Raw genomic sequence first — 15,163 nt, 5'->3', positions numbered from 1 at the left:
AGTTAAATTGAAAGTGGGATTCAGTTTCCTTTCCCAGATCGAATGGTTGTCATCTACCTATCCCTCCCAACCCCTTCCTGGAAGGCAACTAGGTTTTAATTGTCTCATTCCAGTGGATAAGTGTTATTGTAAAAACATGTTTATCATTTCCTTAGAGCATACTGAGGGTTGTGGTTGGCGCACAGGCCCCTTGGGTCACCCGGTTCTCAGCCTGACTTAAGTCCCAACTTACCTGCCTTTTTTACATGCAGATCCCATGATCTCCAACATAACCTTTTTTGCAAGCAAAGGAAACCCCTCCTTCCTTTTTCACCAGCAGAAAAGCTAGCTGGATCCACCCCACTATCTGTTTATATTTATGAAGTTTAAAAGCGTGAATGCCTTTGTCTTCTACAAGCAATGCTAAAGAAAGCTATGAACTGTCACATCCTGTGCTACCTTAACACACATCCTTTTTTTAGGTGTCTGAAAAAAGGAGAAAACACAAACCTTGTAGTAAACAAAATTAAGTGTGTTGTTTATCCAGAAGCAATCTTATATACGCACAATATGACTAGCAGCATGTTTTGATACTGAGTTAAACTTTATAGTACTGAAAACATGAAACTCTTCATTCGAGTATTATAACAGATTAACTGTGGGCAAAAATAAGTTACATTTAAGCAATAAATTTATAATTGAAAATGTGCTGTATGTATTTATTGTTTCCATAGGAAAAATAAAGGGGAAAAATCTGGTGGGGTGGGGAGTTTCTTCCTCCCCCCCACCCCCCACCCCCAGCCTTTACATCTCTGGGAACAGAACTAAAAGTATAAAAGCTTGGAGGAGAACTTACAGATTCCCAAACTGGTTGATATTCCCAGAGTTCTTGTCCTTTCTAAAATGAAAGAAGATAAGGGTATCCTTTTTAATACTCAACCCCCTAATTGCATTTATAGTGCAGTGAATTTACCTTACTTTTTGAGTAATTCTTGCAGAAACAAAGCCAAGTTACTCTTGGTTCATGGTGATCTGTGTAAGGCTACTATAGCTAGAACACATGATGTATATATTTATGTACTATGGCATGAAGCATCTGATAACACAGTTGGCTTTTTTTTTTTACCAGCTGGCTTCCTGAAGCTCAGGTTATTCAGAAGGCTCTGAATTCTGCTGCCAATAATGTCTATCAATATGGTCGAGAATGGATAACGCACAAGGTAAGGTTGTGATGATCCTATAGTAATGATCCTGGTGTATCTGGAATATTCTACGGAAATGTCAATACAGAGAGAAAATCTCTTTCCGTGCTCACTTAATGTCAATAGAACTGGTGATGAACAGTTTGCAAACTTTCTGCACCCATTGGACAGAAAAGAACGTTGCATCATTATTAGTTATTTAGTTTATGGCCTAAGTTTAATATTCTTAGGAAAGTAAGGTAGCCATGTGTCATGTCTGTACCCCTACATCCATGCCATTGCTGATGCTGTGCCTTGATTTCATTTTGCAAATGCTCTAACCATCACTTTCGTTTCTCCCTCTAGCAGCCTGAGAACTCAGCTGTCTTACCATTTTTTCTTTGAGGCTCACAGAAGTGACCTTGTACAAAATGCTGCCGTTGACTCTTATGCCTCTTTGTCCTGTCTAGGCTGATGTACAAACTCCAGAAGAAGTTCCCAGACCTTTTCCCGCGCAAACCAGTGGTCTAAGTGGGAGGGGGGAAATGATTGAGTATTTAGAGCTGTACTTTCTTCAGGTTCCTATTCCTATCAAGGAAACATGTACGACTTAGATGCTTTCTTGCCTCTGAGTAATTCTGTGGACATATATATGGAAAAGATTGGAATTCTGAATAAAACCATTTAACCAAGAGCTTGGACTTCTTGTTGCAGCGGTACAGGGACCTGTCTACCATATCCTGTCATCCATAGCCTGACACCATGTCTATTGAAGCAAAAATAAACAAGAGCCTTGTGGCACTTTAAAGATTAATAAGGTTTTATTCCAGCATAGGTTTTGGTGGACTTGGTGAAATGTGAGTAGTGGGGCCTCACTAAGCGGACATGTATGTATGAGGATATGAAGGAAAAAGGTTGTACTTGGCAGGTTCAAAGGGCATGAAATGCAAAAACTACATGATGGTAGTGTGCTTTTTCTGGATGTTGCCATGTTAATGTCAGATTTATATTCATTTATTCTTTTGCATGTCTGACGTAAAGAGAAGAAGACATTGTTTATATTATGTTGAAGGATGAGCAAGTTTGTGAACCCAAGATGACAGAACTGTTATTATTCGGCCCTCAGCTAGTGTTGCTTGAATGGATATGGGTACGCAGGTGGCATCTGAGTTTGTTGCAGGGCCTTATCCCTGGGTTTCTCTCTCTTACTGGTCCATTGCTATTGGTAAGGAATTGGCTTTGGGGGAGGGCTTTTTGTGAACAAGGGGAGGTGTGGCACTCATGTCCTTGAGAGAGAGAGAGAGAGAGTATTGTCTAGAAATGGTCTATGGATCACTGGTGGTGCCTTGGACTAGTTTGAGCAGGGAGCTGCAGGTGACAAGTGGTATCGTTCCCTTGTTACCTCTTTGGGGCCTGTGTTAAACTCTTTGAGTACCAAGTCTGACTTTGTCAGCCTCTTCATTGATTGGGTATTGTAATCCCAAGACTGCACATTGTACATCATTCAGATGTGCGTTCCTGTACAGGGAATTGGAGCAAATGCAGGTGTAGCACAGTGCTTGTCTGTAGACCATGGATTGTGTGGTGCGCTCAAGGTGGTAGCTGGAAGCACATAGATGAGTGTAATGGGCACTGATCACACTTTTTAATGGGGGGAGGCAGTTTGAGGGCAGCAAAAGTAATCACTCTGGCTATAGTTCACTTCCTGAATCCTGAGGCAACTTCTCTTGCGGTCCCTCAGTGGCTAAATTTTACCTCATAGTATAAGGCTGTATGCATGTTTCCCACAGCAAGGCAGGACTCAGGCACACATGAAGGCTTAAGCAGTGAGGAAGAAGAAACTTGAGAACAGTTCTCTAATTTTTGTTTTGGTTGCCCTTGATCATGCTAAAGAAGGTTACGCTGCTGCTTGATCAAAGTTCCCAGTTCCAGTAGTTAATGAACTGCCGTAATTAGACCTTAGGCGAAGTATGGTTCTGTTGCATCTCCCTGGCTAGCAGGACGGCAAGCAGGGCTCAATTCTCAAAGAGGTCTGAATTTTAAGGGTTTCTGCTTATCAAGTAAAACGGGCAGAGGAGGTGATCTCACCCCGTCTGTTGGACTAATAGCAATATGATACCTCTGTGCAAGGTGGATCTTAAGGGCCCAGTCATCTTCAGATCCATGGCGATGTAGTGGAGAGAGTGTCAGACAAGGATCTGAGAGACGCAGGTTTGAATCTCCACTCCTTGGGTGACCTTGGGCCAGGCAAATGATTTTGACCCCAAATGGGAAGTCATTTATTTATTTTATTTATACTCTGCCTTTCCCCAGTGGGGACCCAAAGTGGCTTACCTTGTTCTCCTTTCAGCTTAACGTTCCTCACAGCATTGTTGTGGAGATAAAATGGGGGAAAGGAGAATGATGTAAACCGCTTTGGGTCCGCATTAGGGAGAAGGATAGAGGGTAACTGAAGTAAATTTTAAAAATTCGCATGACTTCTGCAATCTGGTTTAGTCAGAAATCAAAATGCTTACAGGAAAAGTGATCATGTTCACTGTTCCCTGTGGGAATATCTACTAGCCACAATTATAACATCTCAGTACTTCAGGGATTAAGGGTGAAAGAGAATTATTAATCACTCCTCAGAAGTTTAGCCAGCCAGGTCACTGAAAATATAGGCTTCCATGGGTTTTTTAAATATTGTTTGCAGGAAGAAGGGTGAAGGGAAGGAGTAGAGTAACGTCTGCGTCCATCCAAGATGGCCTTTTCTGTACTTGGCAACCACAAATCCATGTTGAATACTGAAAACAGCTGCCTTTCAGCTCTTCCTTTCGTCTCTTTCAGCTTCATAAAATATTAGGAGAAAAAGTGAACAACACTGCTGTGATTGAGAAGCAAGTTTTGGAGCTCTGGGACAGACTATATCACTCTTGGTTTGTGAAAGTAAGTATCTTGGGCATGTTGGCAGTGTATTGGTTCGTGAATGATAATTTCAGAAGCTGTTGTCCATCAGTTTTAGGAGGTTCTCATATTCAAATACAGATGGAGCTCCAGGTTCCTGATTACCTTGTACCTGCATGAGGAGAGTTGATGGAGGGATTGGCCTGAGTTCAAGGGCGATTCCTATTCCACCCTGTGTAGAATTCAGGGAGCAAATCAGGACCTGAACAGCTCTAAAGCGTTGTTCAGCCCTTTTCATAGGAGCTCTTTAACCTGTTTTGGCTTCTGAAGGCAAATGGTGTTTTTAAAAGGTTTCGCACACTTAAAGAGCGACAATAACAAAACAGAACAAAATAGGTTTAAAAAAAACCCTGTGAAGTAAATAAAGCAGGTTTTTAAAAACCTGGATTAAGGCTTCATTAACAGCAGGAGGGTAGCATCTTATCATTAAGGTGTGTGAAATCTTGAAAAAGATCCATTTGCCTCCAGAAGCCATAGCAGGTGAAAGAGCCCCTAGGAAAGGAACTTACATCACTAATATATATTCATTAGTTTGGGGGTGGGATTGTCCCTTACGTATTCTTACGCATATGTTGTTTAAAGTTCAGTCTTTTTTGTTTGGCAGAATGTGACACATTCAGGAAGACACAAAGGGCACAAGCATCATTTAAGCCGTCAGAACAGCTGGCCGGGGGAGATTCTAGATTGGCAAGACGTAGCCTCCTTTGTTCATGAAAACATTGAGACATTTCTTTCGGTATGTAAAAGTTTTTAATTGTGAAACAGAGAAAATGCTTCTTTCCATAAAATAACTTTTTCAGTTCCCTCACAGAAGCTACACTTTCCATAATTGTTCTTAACACAAGTCTTTCCCCATGTCAGCTTCTGTGTCATATCCTAATGATGTAGCTGTTGGCCCAGCACTTGCCAGGATCAGGCAATGAGGTTTTTGGAAACATTGAGATATGTTTCATTCTGCAGTCTGTGTATGCTGGTGTATATATATTGCAACAACCTGTATGTGTTCCCTGCCATTTGGTATTAGTGCCAAGGTTGGATACAGACTAAATTGATACTTTTCACTGGTTCCCTTCCCGCTGTGGACCCTACTTACCGTGTTCTGCAGGGTCTCCTATCCCTCAGCATCAACATTTTGTGGAGATCATGGCACTGATGTAGTCGGTGGGGGAAGGCAAGAAAGTACTATTCAGGTGATAGAAAATTTAGCCCAGATCCAGCCCTCAGCCTATATATTTGGTTTTGCTAGTCTTTTAGGAAGTCACTGTTGCATATAGTTTGTCCAGGTGAGTAACTCCTGTCTGCCCCGAACTTCTGTCTTTTTTGCATGGGCTGAAGTACGAAACTTTTAGGAGAGCAACATTTGAGTTTAGTAGTGCCTTAAAGACCAACAAGATTTGCAGGGTATAAGCTGCTTTTATATTTTCCCTGTAACATTGTTTCTGTGTATTTTGAGTCAGTTTGTGTTTTGCAATATAAAGAAATGAGTGTGACTTCCTTGGCATGCCGTACTGCAGGTGCTGATGCTAACAAGGAACTCGTTCTCCTTATAAGGATGAAGTGTTGTGTACTTCAGTCACTCTGTGTATTAACAGTTTTGCCAAGCTGATGTCTTTATGCATTCCACTTTGTTCTTTTCCAGATCTTGGAATCCCTCTGGATCGTTATGAGTCATAACGTGAGCCTCCTTTTTACCACCGTTACAACTTTAGTAACTATCCTCTTCTACAGTGGCACTGCTCTTCTTAATTTTGTGCTTTCTCTGGTAAGCACGGTTCTTTATTTTGTTTATGTGGTACATTTCTGTCAAGCATCATTTTTTCATGGAGTATGTGTAGATTTGGTTGTTGTGGATTTTCTGGGCTGTATCGCCGTGGTCTTGGCATTGTAGTTCCTGACGTTTCGCCAGCAGCTGTGACTGGCATCTTCAGAGGTGTAGCACCGAAAGACAGAGATCTCTCAGTGTCAAACACTGTTTGTTAACACTGTTTGACACTGAGAGATCTCTGTCTTTCGGTGCTACACCTCTGAAGATGCCAGCCACAGCTGCTGGCGAAACGTCAGGAACTACAGTGCCAAGACTACGGCAGTACAGCCCGGAAAATCCACAACAACCATCGTTCTCCAGCCGTGAAAGCCTTCGACAATATATGTGTAGGTTTGGTCACCAACATTTTACTCTGTCAGGCCCTGCCATTTAGATCACCAGATACTTCACTGTAGACACTCCAAGAGTCCAGTTAATGTTTCTTTATTAGAGATCCATCAGTATCAGTGCACTCAGACTACAGCATTGGCAGAAGTGACGAAAAGGGGGAAAGCAATGTTAGTTATAGGGTGAGGTTCCCGCCCTGGGATAAGGACCATTAGAATTTAGGCATGCAGGACCTAGAAGGATGGATGGGGTAGGGGGGAGGGGAAGAGGAGGATGAGCTCATTCCATGTTTCAGGGAGATACGGCTCTGACCGGCACTTCAAGGACCCTTCCCCATGCCAGCTGAGAAAGTGAAAGTAGCCACCTGCAAGATAAGCGATTCACAGCTACACAGTTAGACAGCTACACAAATATTCCTCCACACATTCTCAGAAGCCCAGATACAACGCAGAGTGCAATATACATACATGGCAGATACACAGGGAGCATCTGACATATTCTTTAGTAGGAGTTGTTTATTTAAGGTATGTTATACAGGCTTCCATAAATCCACTGGTCACTGGGCCCATCCTATGTGTCCAGCATAAAGATGCTCTTTCTGCCGGGTTTTTGCAGCCTCTGCTGCTGATGGAGCCAAGGTAGCCAACACATCTTGAACAGGCAGCAACCCCACCCCCACCCCACTCATCCATTACCTCACAAGAAGGAAAGGCTGCCCGTGAACCCATTGGCCAGTGTGTCTAGGACCACTATGCCCATGTCTCCTGAGGCCCCGGAAGTCTGCTTCTGTCTAACGCCTCCTCCCCAGAAGGTCTGTGTCCTGTTCCAAAGTCTGTCTCCCCCTTTTTATATCCAACAGATCTGTATTAGCCCATTCCAGGTATTTCAGAACATCATTTGCGTGCAGTTTATAGATTGAAATATGCCCTGACCTGAATAGCCCAGGTGAGCCTGATCTTGTCAGATCTCAGAAACTAAGCAGGATTGGTCTTGGTTAGTGATTGGATGGAAGATCTGCAATAAAGACCAGGATTGCACAGGCAAGAAATGACCAACCAGCTCTGCTAGTCTCTTGCCAAAAGTCAGCTATGACACCTCCATAGACTGAAATATACCAGTATGTTTGCTGAATGAACCAAGATAGGTGAAACGGTGCTGTACAGTCCCTGTGCCTTGGGGTGGGGGAGGTTCACCTGGTGAGCATCCACTTGGGTGTATGCTGTAGGAATATGAACAATAGGTAATGCCTGCATGTGAGAAGAAAACAAAAACTTCCAAGAAATGAGGGAAACTTCAGGGGGAATGGAGGATGACAATAGCAAGCACCGTGGTCTTTTCCAGTAAGGAACCAAGCATAAGCATATCGGTGGGGATGTCTGAGTGGAATAGGTAGCCAATTCTGAGAATATACAGTGTGTGTGTTGGGGGGGGGATGTGATTGTTGGGCCCTTGGGTGTTTGGTTGAGTGCACCTGTATGGGATACAGTTAGTCTGTTGTGGGAAAGTCACTTTCCTTGGTTTGGGGGGTGGGGGAGCAGTTAATACAAAGAGAGTAGACCTTCATGGGTGTCTGAGGAAGGTGCGTGTATCACCTGCCTGAGGCAAGCATTTAACTTTTCCCTGGCAATTTCACCAGGCAGTGTAAAAACATTCGCTGGTGGAACAAAGCCTTTGCTTTGTTGGGGGCTGCAAATCATGCCGGAATAGCAGCCCGGTCTCTGCAGAGTAAAGGCGATGAAAACCGGTGTTTTGTTGGAGCAAACCCAGATTTGAATTATTCTTGGAGAGCTGAATCCCAATTCCACAAACCAGCCATAGCTAAAATAAGCTACAGGCTCATGTGACAGCTGAACAGAGTCCAAAAATGGTGATATTAGTGAAGTGTGAGATGACTTCTTCCCGTTTCAGCTTTGTGTTATGACAGCTGGTATACTTGTGAGAAAGGCAGCAGGTGGAACAGGGCCCTGAGGCCTGCAGGCCCCCCTGACCTTGGATACTGAGCTGGCTTGTGGCGGGGGGGGGGGGGGGTTGCAAAATGCTGGCATTAACTAGAAGACTATTTATCTTAGATTTAGTTTTGCTGTGTGGGGGGATGTTTTTCTGGTTAAGAACTTGATTAGGGAAATGTGGGAAATGAATTCAGACTGTGAGAGAAATGTATGTACTAAAATATTTTTTAAAGCTTGGACCTCTATAATAAGGCAAAAACAATCTTGTTGATTTATCTGTGTTTTGTCTGAAGAATAGGAGTGCATATGGAGAAGAGGAGAATATCCCCTCCCACCATTCATGTACTCCACAACTCATAAAACATATTTTATCCTGAAGCTTTTAAGAAGTCTCTGCAGTATACATGCTGTAATTTGTAGTGCCCCTTAACAGCAAAGATTCATAAAATGACAATAAACAGTTTTATGCCTGTGTTACAGTGCAGTCCAAAACAGAATTATACCCTTATAAGCCCACTGACTTCAGTAGATTTAGAAGGATATCATTCTGCCTAGGAGGGCGCAATTAGCAGCAGGTTGACCTGCCTGTCTTTGAACAAATATTCACTGGACAAATCTGGCTTGTTGAAAACTACATCGCATATAAATCTGAAAATACAGATTCTGTTATTTCAAGCACACTGAAACATTTGAACTGAAGATGAGCACTGAGAACCATTTTGTTAGAGTTTGGAATCCAGATTTTCCATATAAATTATGTACCATTATTTGGTTTGTCTTGGGTGGGCCGTTGCCAGTTGGGATCAAGTCCATTTTTTAAATCATACATTTCATTGCCCTTGCGCCTGCAAGGCGCACATGTGCTGATGTATGGTGTTTTTTTCAAGAGGAATTGGGTAAACAAGACCTTTGGGCAGCTGTTTTTCCACTTAACGGCACAAAAACCACACAGAATACAGTCCACCCTCTAAACCATTGACCCACCAAGTTTTTCCTCAAGTATACTACTCATACTAACAATGGAGCCTGAAGAAAATGAGTATTGGCGGGTACATATTAGAATGAGAAACTGGTTTGCAAAGCTATAGCAGCGCTGTGGTAGTGAGGGAATGTCCAACAAGAGAGTGCTTCTATCAGCACAGTGCAACGACAGTATTAAATAAAAATCCTGCTTCTGCTTGCAGAAATATGAACAGAAAACTACATTGGTCGATGTTTAGGTGGGAACTGAGAACTGGCTGAAGTTTCATTGGGGAACAAGTTTGCCATTTTTTCCGAAAGAGAGAGGGTGCCCAGAAGGGCTATGATTGAATCTCCTGGGGCTTTTATCAGTTTGGTTGATTGAACACGCCACTTTCACTCCTCGCAGCATCACTTTTCCTCACAGTGACTGACTGTCCCTGATAGGGAGTGGGGGAGAGAGACCTGTACCTTGTTGCTGCCCCTGAGCGCATGCGGTTCTTTGGCAGTTCTTAATGTTATATTTTTTGGCCAAAGAGTTTTACATACCATACAGTTTTACATACCATCATCCTTTGTATTGATTGGACCCTTGATCTGTTCCTCTTGACTTAATGGCAGGGCCATAATATATTGTTTCACACCATACCCAAATGGGATAGAGTGCAGACGGACAGGTGTCCTCAATAATGAGAGTCAGATTTGAAAGGGAGGAGAGGGTGGAGGATCTTTGGTTTTGTTCATGGAAAGCAGAGGATGGCCCTCACCCCCCCCCAATTTTTTCCAAACCTTTGTCTGGAGCCCAGGAATGCTCTTGAGGCACTGGGCTTCACTAGAACATTTAGTCCACCTGCAAGCTGTGTGTGTGTGTGTGTGTGTGTGTGTGAGAGAGAGAGAGAGAGAGAGAGAGAGAGACCTCTAATTGTTGGAATGTGAGGCATGGAAGAAGATATTCCCATTTATTTCCCCCTTTTTTCTGTCACTATACTGATAGGGTGGAGTAGGTGCAACTGTGTATCTTCTCCCATGATTTAATCTCAGATTAGAGAGAGTGGAGAAACTTAAAAGATCAGTAGAGACTGGAGCTGTGAATACATCTACTGCCCCAAGCCACTACTTCCCCCAAAAGACCAGAAGAAAAATTATTCCAATCTTTGTAGTTTGCAAAAAAAGCTCCACCCAAACACAGTTACTACCAGCCCCTGATATCACAACATACAGTGGGGCAATCAGCAGAATTGCAGAAACACTGAGAAGGAACCCCCAGCAGAGAAGTACCTTAAAAGCTTTAGCCCCTCTCAAGTTTCATATCTCCTGCAATAAGTCTGCAGCAGGAGGCAGCTGCATTAGCAGTCAGACCCTTTCTGCTACTGAGGAGCAGTTTAAAGATATGAAATCATAAATCCCCTCCCGCAGATAGCATAAGTGGAAGGCACTACCTGGCACAACATGGGTCCCAGCCAGGTAGAAGCCTGGAAAAATAGTTCAGAAAGGATAGTCAGAGTGGCTGGCTGACTAAAGACCTCCTCCTTGCCCTGAAGAGATGTGTAATGTAGGACAATGAGACTCCCAGCAAGCTCCTAGCTAATCTCATCCACACCCTGCCTTACTTTCCCTCCAAATTTACCTTAAGTACCATCTAACGCTATTCAGCAAACCTGGTAGCTTTTCCCATCCAGTACTCAAAGGGTCATTAAGCGCCATTTACACCTATAGACCATCACAGGAAGCCTCTCCCAGGTTATTATCCACCCTCTGGAAAACTTTTCAAGTTACTGTTTTGGGTGCAAAGGCATCAGCTTGACCGAGGGATCATTTTGTTCTATATCTGGGCTCCCTAGCCGCTGGTAGTGTGTATGTGTTCTTGGATCCGTCCACATGCCCCCAAATTTGTTTGGGCATCTTCTCTGTGAAACGCTGGTTGTTTTGCAGCTGCCTCCATGGACACCTTCAATACTGGTAACTGCTTTCTCCCCCTTTCCTCCCTTGTTTTCTCTTAGCTAGCCTTGTATGTGTGCTGTGTGTGTTTGTATGTTTGCCCTTTTCTCTTTTAATAAAAAAAACTTTCCGATTGAACACCTGGTTGGTTCATTTTGAGAGTTCTCTTAAGGGAATAATCCCCATAAATATAGGCGGAGAATCCCAGTTACCCCCTCTCACTTGTCTCCTTTAAGCTAATTCCCCCAACTAATTAGGAAACTTCCTATTTGGGTAACAGGTGAATATTTGACCACCAAGTGGTGCTTGGCTCACAGGGGAAAAGGAAGGACTTGTTCCTCCCCCCGCCCCCACCACCTGAAAGCCATTCAGGAAAAGCAGCTGCTGCATCAGCACAGAGGGAAGAATTGGGCCGCACGTGCAAGCAGCAGAGCTGACGTTTTTCCTAGCACACTAGGACCCAGCTTCTGCAGGGGCTGCAACAAAGTTCCAGGGGCAACCTGGCAGCCGCAGAGATGAGAAGCGGCCGCATTTTGGCACTAAAACACCAGGGATGGTGCAGCTGCCACAGGAACAAGTGGTGGCTGCATTTGGCAGCAAAAAAGCGGCAAGAGCCCCAGAGTGAGTGCCGGAACACCTTAGTGTAGTAAGATCCTGTCGAATGGAAGGGTTGGAGGGGAAGCTGTCTCTAACTACAACGAGCTTAGAGGGAGTAACCCAGGGAAGCAGGCTAGTGGAAACCGCTGGTTTTAGTGTAACCCTGCACCTCCGTACTTTCATTTTTAGGCGGGAGAGGTTTTGGCAGGAATGGCGGCGAAAGCTGGCACATCAGAGTGCAAGCCCATGGAAGCAACCCTTAGTGGCATGGAGTCCCCAAGCTCACCGTTATCCTCACACTCGGTACGAGAGGAGAGCCTGGACACTGCAGAGCCTGACTTTTTTGGCCAAGAAGCAAAGGCCAACATTCTGGCATGGATAAGGTCAGAAATTAAGAAAGGGCTGGAAGGGGAGGTGAATGACCTTAGGAAACAGGCTATACCCCCCCAGTAAGGAGAGGTCAAGGCCAGCCTGCTCAGAGAGGAAAAGGCAGGCAAAATCCCCTGCCCTTACTAAATCAAAAAAGAAAAGGGTAGAGAAATGGCTAGAAGGAGATTCCAGTGTGTCAGAGGAGTCCCTATTGGGCTCAGATCTCCCTGACCAATCCTCAGAAAGCAAGGAAGGAGAGCTTTCAAAAGAGGAAGAGGGTAGGCCAAATGCAGGCTAGGGTTTTTCCTCAAGAGGTATACAATAAACCTCTGGTCAAGACTCTAAGAACCCTGGAGATCTCTCAGACAGCTACAGAGTCCCAAGATTCAAAACAGTTGTACCCCAAGGCTTGGAAAGGGCACTGCCAAAAATGGGGCCCAAGCAATCTGGGGTGCCTCTTCCGACTGGTTTTCACAGCATCCTCAAAGCAGAATGGGATAATCCTGCTAACCCTATGGTGTATCAATCTGTGTTCAACAAGTCCTATTCCTTGATGCCTTCTGGCTGGTTTTCACAGCATCCTCAAAGCAGAATGGGATAATCCTGTTAACCCTACGGTGTATCAATCTGTATTCAGCAAGTTCTATTCCTTGATGCCTTCCGGCTGGTTTTCTCAGCATCCTCAAAGCAGAATGGGATAATCCTGCTAACCCTACGGTGTATCAATCTGTATTCAACAAGTTCTATTCCTTGATGCCTTCCGGCTGGTTTTCTCAGCATCCTCAAAGCAGAATGGGATAATCCTGCTAACCCTACGGTGTATCAATCTGTATTCAAAAAGTTCTATTCCTTGATGCCTGATTCAGCAAAAAAGATCAAACTACCCATTGTGGATGACCCACTTTCTATCCTAGCTACATTGTCAATCCCGCCTTATGGATGCAGAGGGCATGCCAAAGGACGCATCAGATAAAAAAATAGAACAGGCTCTGCACAGAAATTATGAAGCATTGTCAGCATCTCTGAGAGCCTCGGCCACAGGATCATTGTTTGCCAGGGCAGCATACACTTGGGCCTCAGACCTGGCAGCAGGAGGAAGTGAGATCCCCAAGGAGATTAAAAACAAAGTTTAAAAGGTAGCTTTTGCTGCGGCCTTTGCAGCAGATGCCACTTTAGATTCATTTCAAATGTCTTCCAGGGCCATGGGTTTCAATGTCACTGGCTAAGGAACTGGGATGTGGACCCTCAAGCACCTAATAGTGTAGCGGCAATACCTTTCACTGGGAACAAATTGTTCGGAGAGGCCTTGGACAGGTATCTGGTGGAAGACACCAAAAAGAAAAACATTCTGCCCTCAAGGAAAAGAGAATCAAAGTACAAAGACAGGCATTCTTTTTGGGATAGCAAGAGAACTCCAAGACTGGGGTCTGACAGGACCTTCAGGAGCTGTTGGCAATCCAGACAGAGGAATGAAAATAGATCCTTCACCTTTGGAAAATCGGTCGCACAAGCAAAGGGCCAAAAGAAGGGAAATCAAGCATGACTATCAACAAACAGTCACGCAGATTGGAGGGCGGCTGCAGAATTTCTTCAATCAATGGAATCAAACAGTTTTGGACAAATGGGTGCTGGACATAGTATCCAAGGACTATTCTTTGGAGTTCGACAAGATTCCGCAAAGGCGATTCATACACTTACCAAGGAATCCTTTTCAGCAGAAACATATCAAGGTGAAGGAAGCCATTCAACATCTATTAAAGATAAAGGCCATAGAACCGATACTATTGCAACATCGGAAACAGAGTGTACTCGGTGTTCTTCATCGTTTCGAAGAAGAATGGGGATGTCAGAGCCATACTGGATCTAAAATGGTTGAATCGTCACATAAAGTCACGCAGGTTCAAGTTGGAAATAATGAAATCCACTACCCAGGCCATTCAGAAAGGATACTTCCTAGCCTCCATAGATCTATCGGAGGCCTATCTGCACATCCCCATAAGAGAGACTCACAGGAAATACTGTCGCTTTGCTTACAATGGGGAACACTACCAGTACAGAGCCCTGCCATTCGATCTGAAGTCGTCTCCTAGAGTGTTCACCAAAGTGCTGGTGACCTTAATAGCATTTCTCAGAACCCAAGGGATAGCCCTATCTCAGTACTTGGACGATATCCTTATCAAAGCCCCGTCCCTACAGTTGGCTCAGGAAGCAGTGAGGGTGATGATAGACTGTCTGGAGAAACACGGGTTTGTCATCAACAAACTGAAAAGTACATTGACACCAATGCAAAGGATTACTCACCTGGGAGTGATTGTCGACACAATCAAGGACAGAGCTTTTGTGTCTCTAGAGAGGCAGCAGAAGGTTGTGGCTACGGTACTGTCAGTACAGAGGGAGAGACAAGTGGACGTGATGCTATTGGCGAAACTGTTAGTGGTCAAGGTTCCACACAGTTTCTCCGTCCATATCAAAAGGCCATAACGCAGAGCTGGAACAAGGTAGTGGAGAGACCGGCCACCTTGTCCAAGGAGATGGAAGGAACACCACTCAGAGAGCCAAAGAGGTTAGTTATGACTACGGACGCAAGTCTGACTGGATGAGAAGCGCACATGTAGGACAGAATGATACAAGGGTCTTGGAACAACACGGAAAAGACATTCAGCACAAACCTGTTGGAACGAAGAGCCATAAAGAACGGTCTATGGGAACTACAGGATTGCCTGAGGGGACATCATGTCCTTGTTCAAACAGACAAGATGATGGCAAAAGCTTACATAAACAAGCAAGGAGGTGACAGGTTCAAAGCTCTAAACAAAGAGGCAAGGGAAATCTTCCTCTGGGCAGAGATGAACCTGAAGTCCTTGAAAGCCGTACATGTAGCAGGATAACAGAACAGTCTGACAGACTGGCTGAACAGGAACTTAGTGGATCAAGCTGAGTGGAGGCTGAACACTCAGGTTTTCACTCGGATATGCAAAAAATTCAGAAAACCGAAGATGGATCTGTTTGCACGGGCGCAAAACACTCAAGTTCTGGAGTTCTTTTCCAGACAAAAGGAGCAGCAAGCATTAGGGACAGATGCTTTGAACAAGGAA

At 44.3% G+C, this 15,163-nt stretch overlaps 1 protein-coding gene across 1 annotated transcript in view; it reads left to right on the top strand.

Annotated features, from left to right (window-relative positions):
• Positions 1-15,163, top strand: part of TMEM245 (transmembrane protein 245) — a 79,113-nt gene that overhangs the window by 45,701 nt on the left and 18,249 nt on the right. The window contains exons 9-12 of the mRNA XM_054991071.1: positions 1,109-1,199; positions 3,987-4,085; positions 4,708-4,839; positions 5,743-5,865. Of these exons, the coding sequence (XP_054847046.1) occupies positions 1,109-1,199; positions 3,987-4,085; positions 4,708-4,839; positions 5,743-5,865 (445 nt within the window). The remainder of the gene's footprint in view (positions 1-1,108; positions 1,200-3,986; positions 4,086-4,707; positions 4,840-5,742; positions 5,866-15,163) is intronic.

Source organism: Eublepharis macularius, chromosome 11 (assembly GCF_028583425.1).
Source record: "Eublepharis macularius isolate TG4126 chromosome 11, MPM_Emac_v1.0, whole genome shotgun sequence".
Taxonomy (NCBI): Eukaryota; Metazoa; Chordata; class Lepidosauria; order Squamata; family Eublepharidae; genus Eublepharis; species Eublepharis macularius.
The sequence above is the reverse complement of the archived record's forward strand: the minus strand, read 5'-3'. Positions and strand labels throughout refer to the sequence as shown.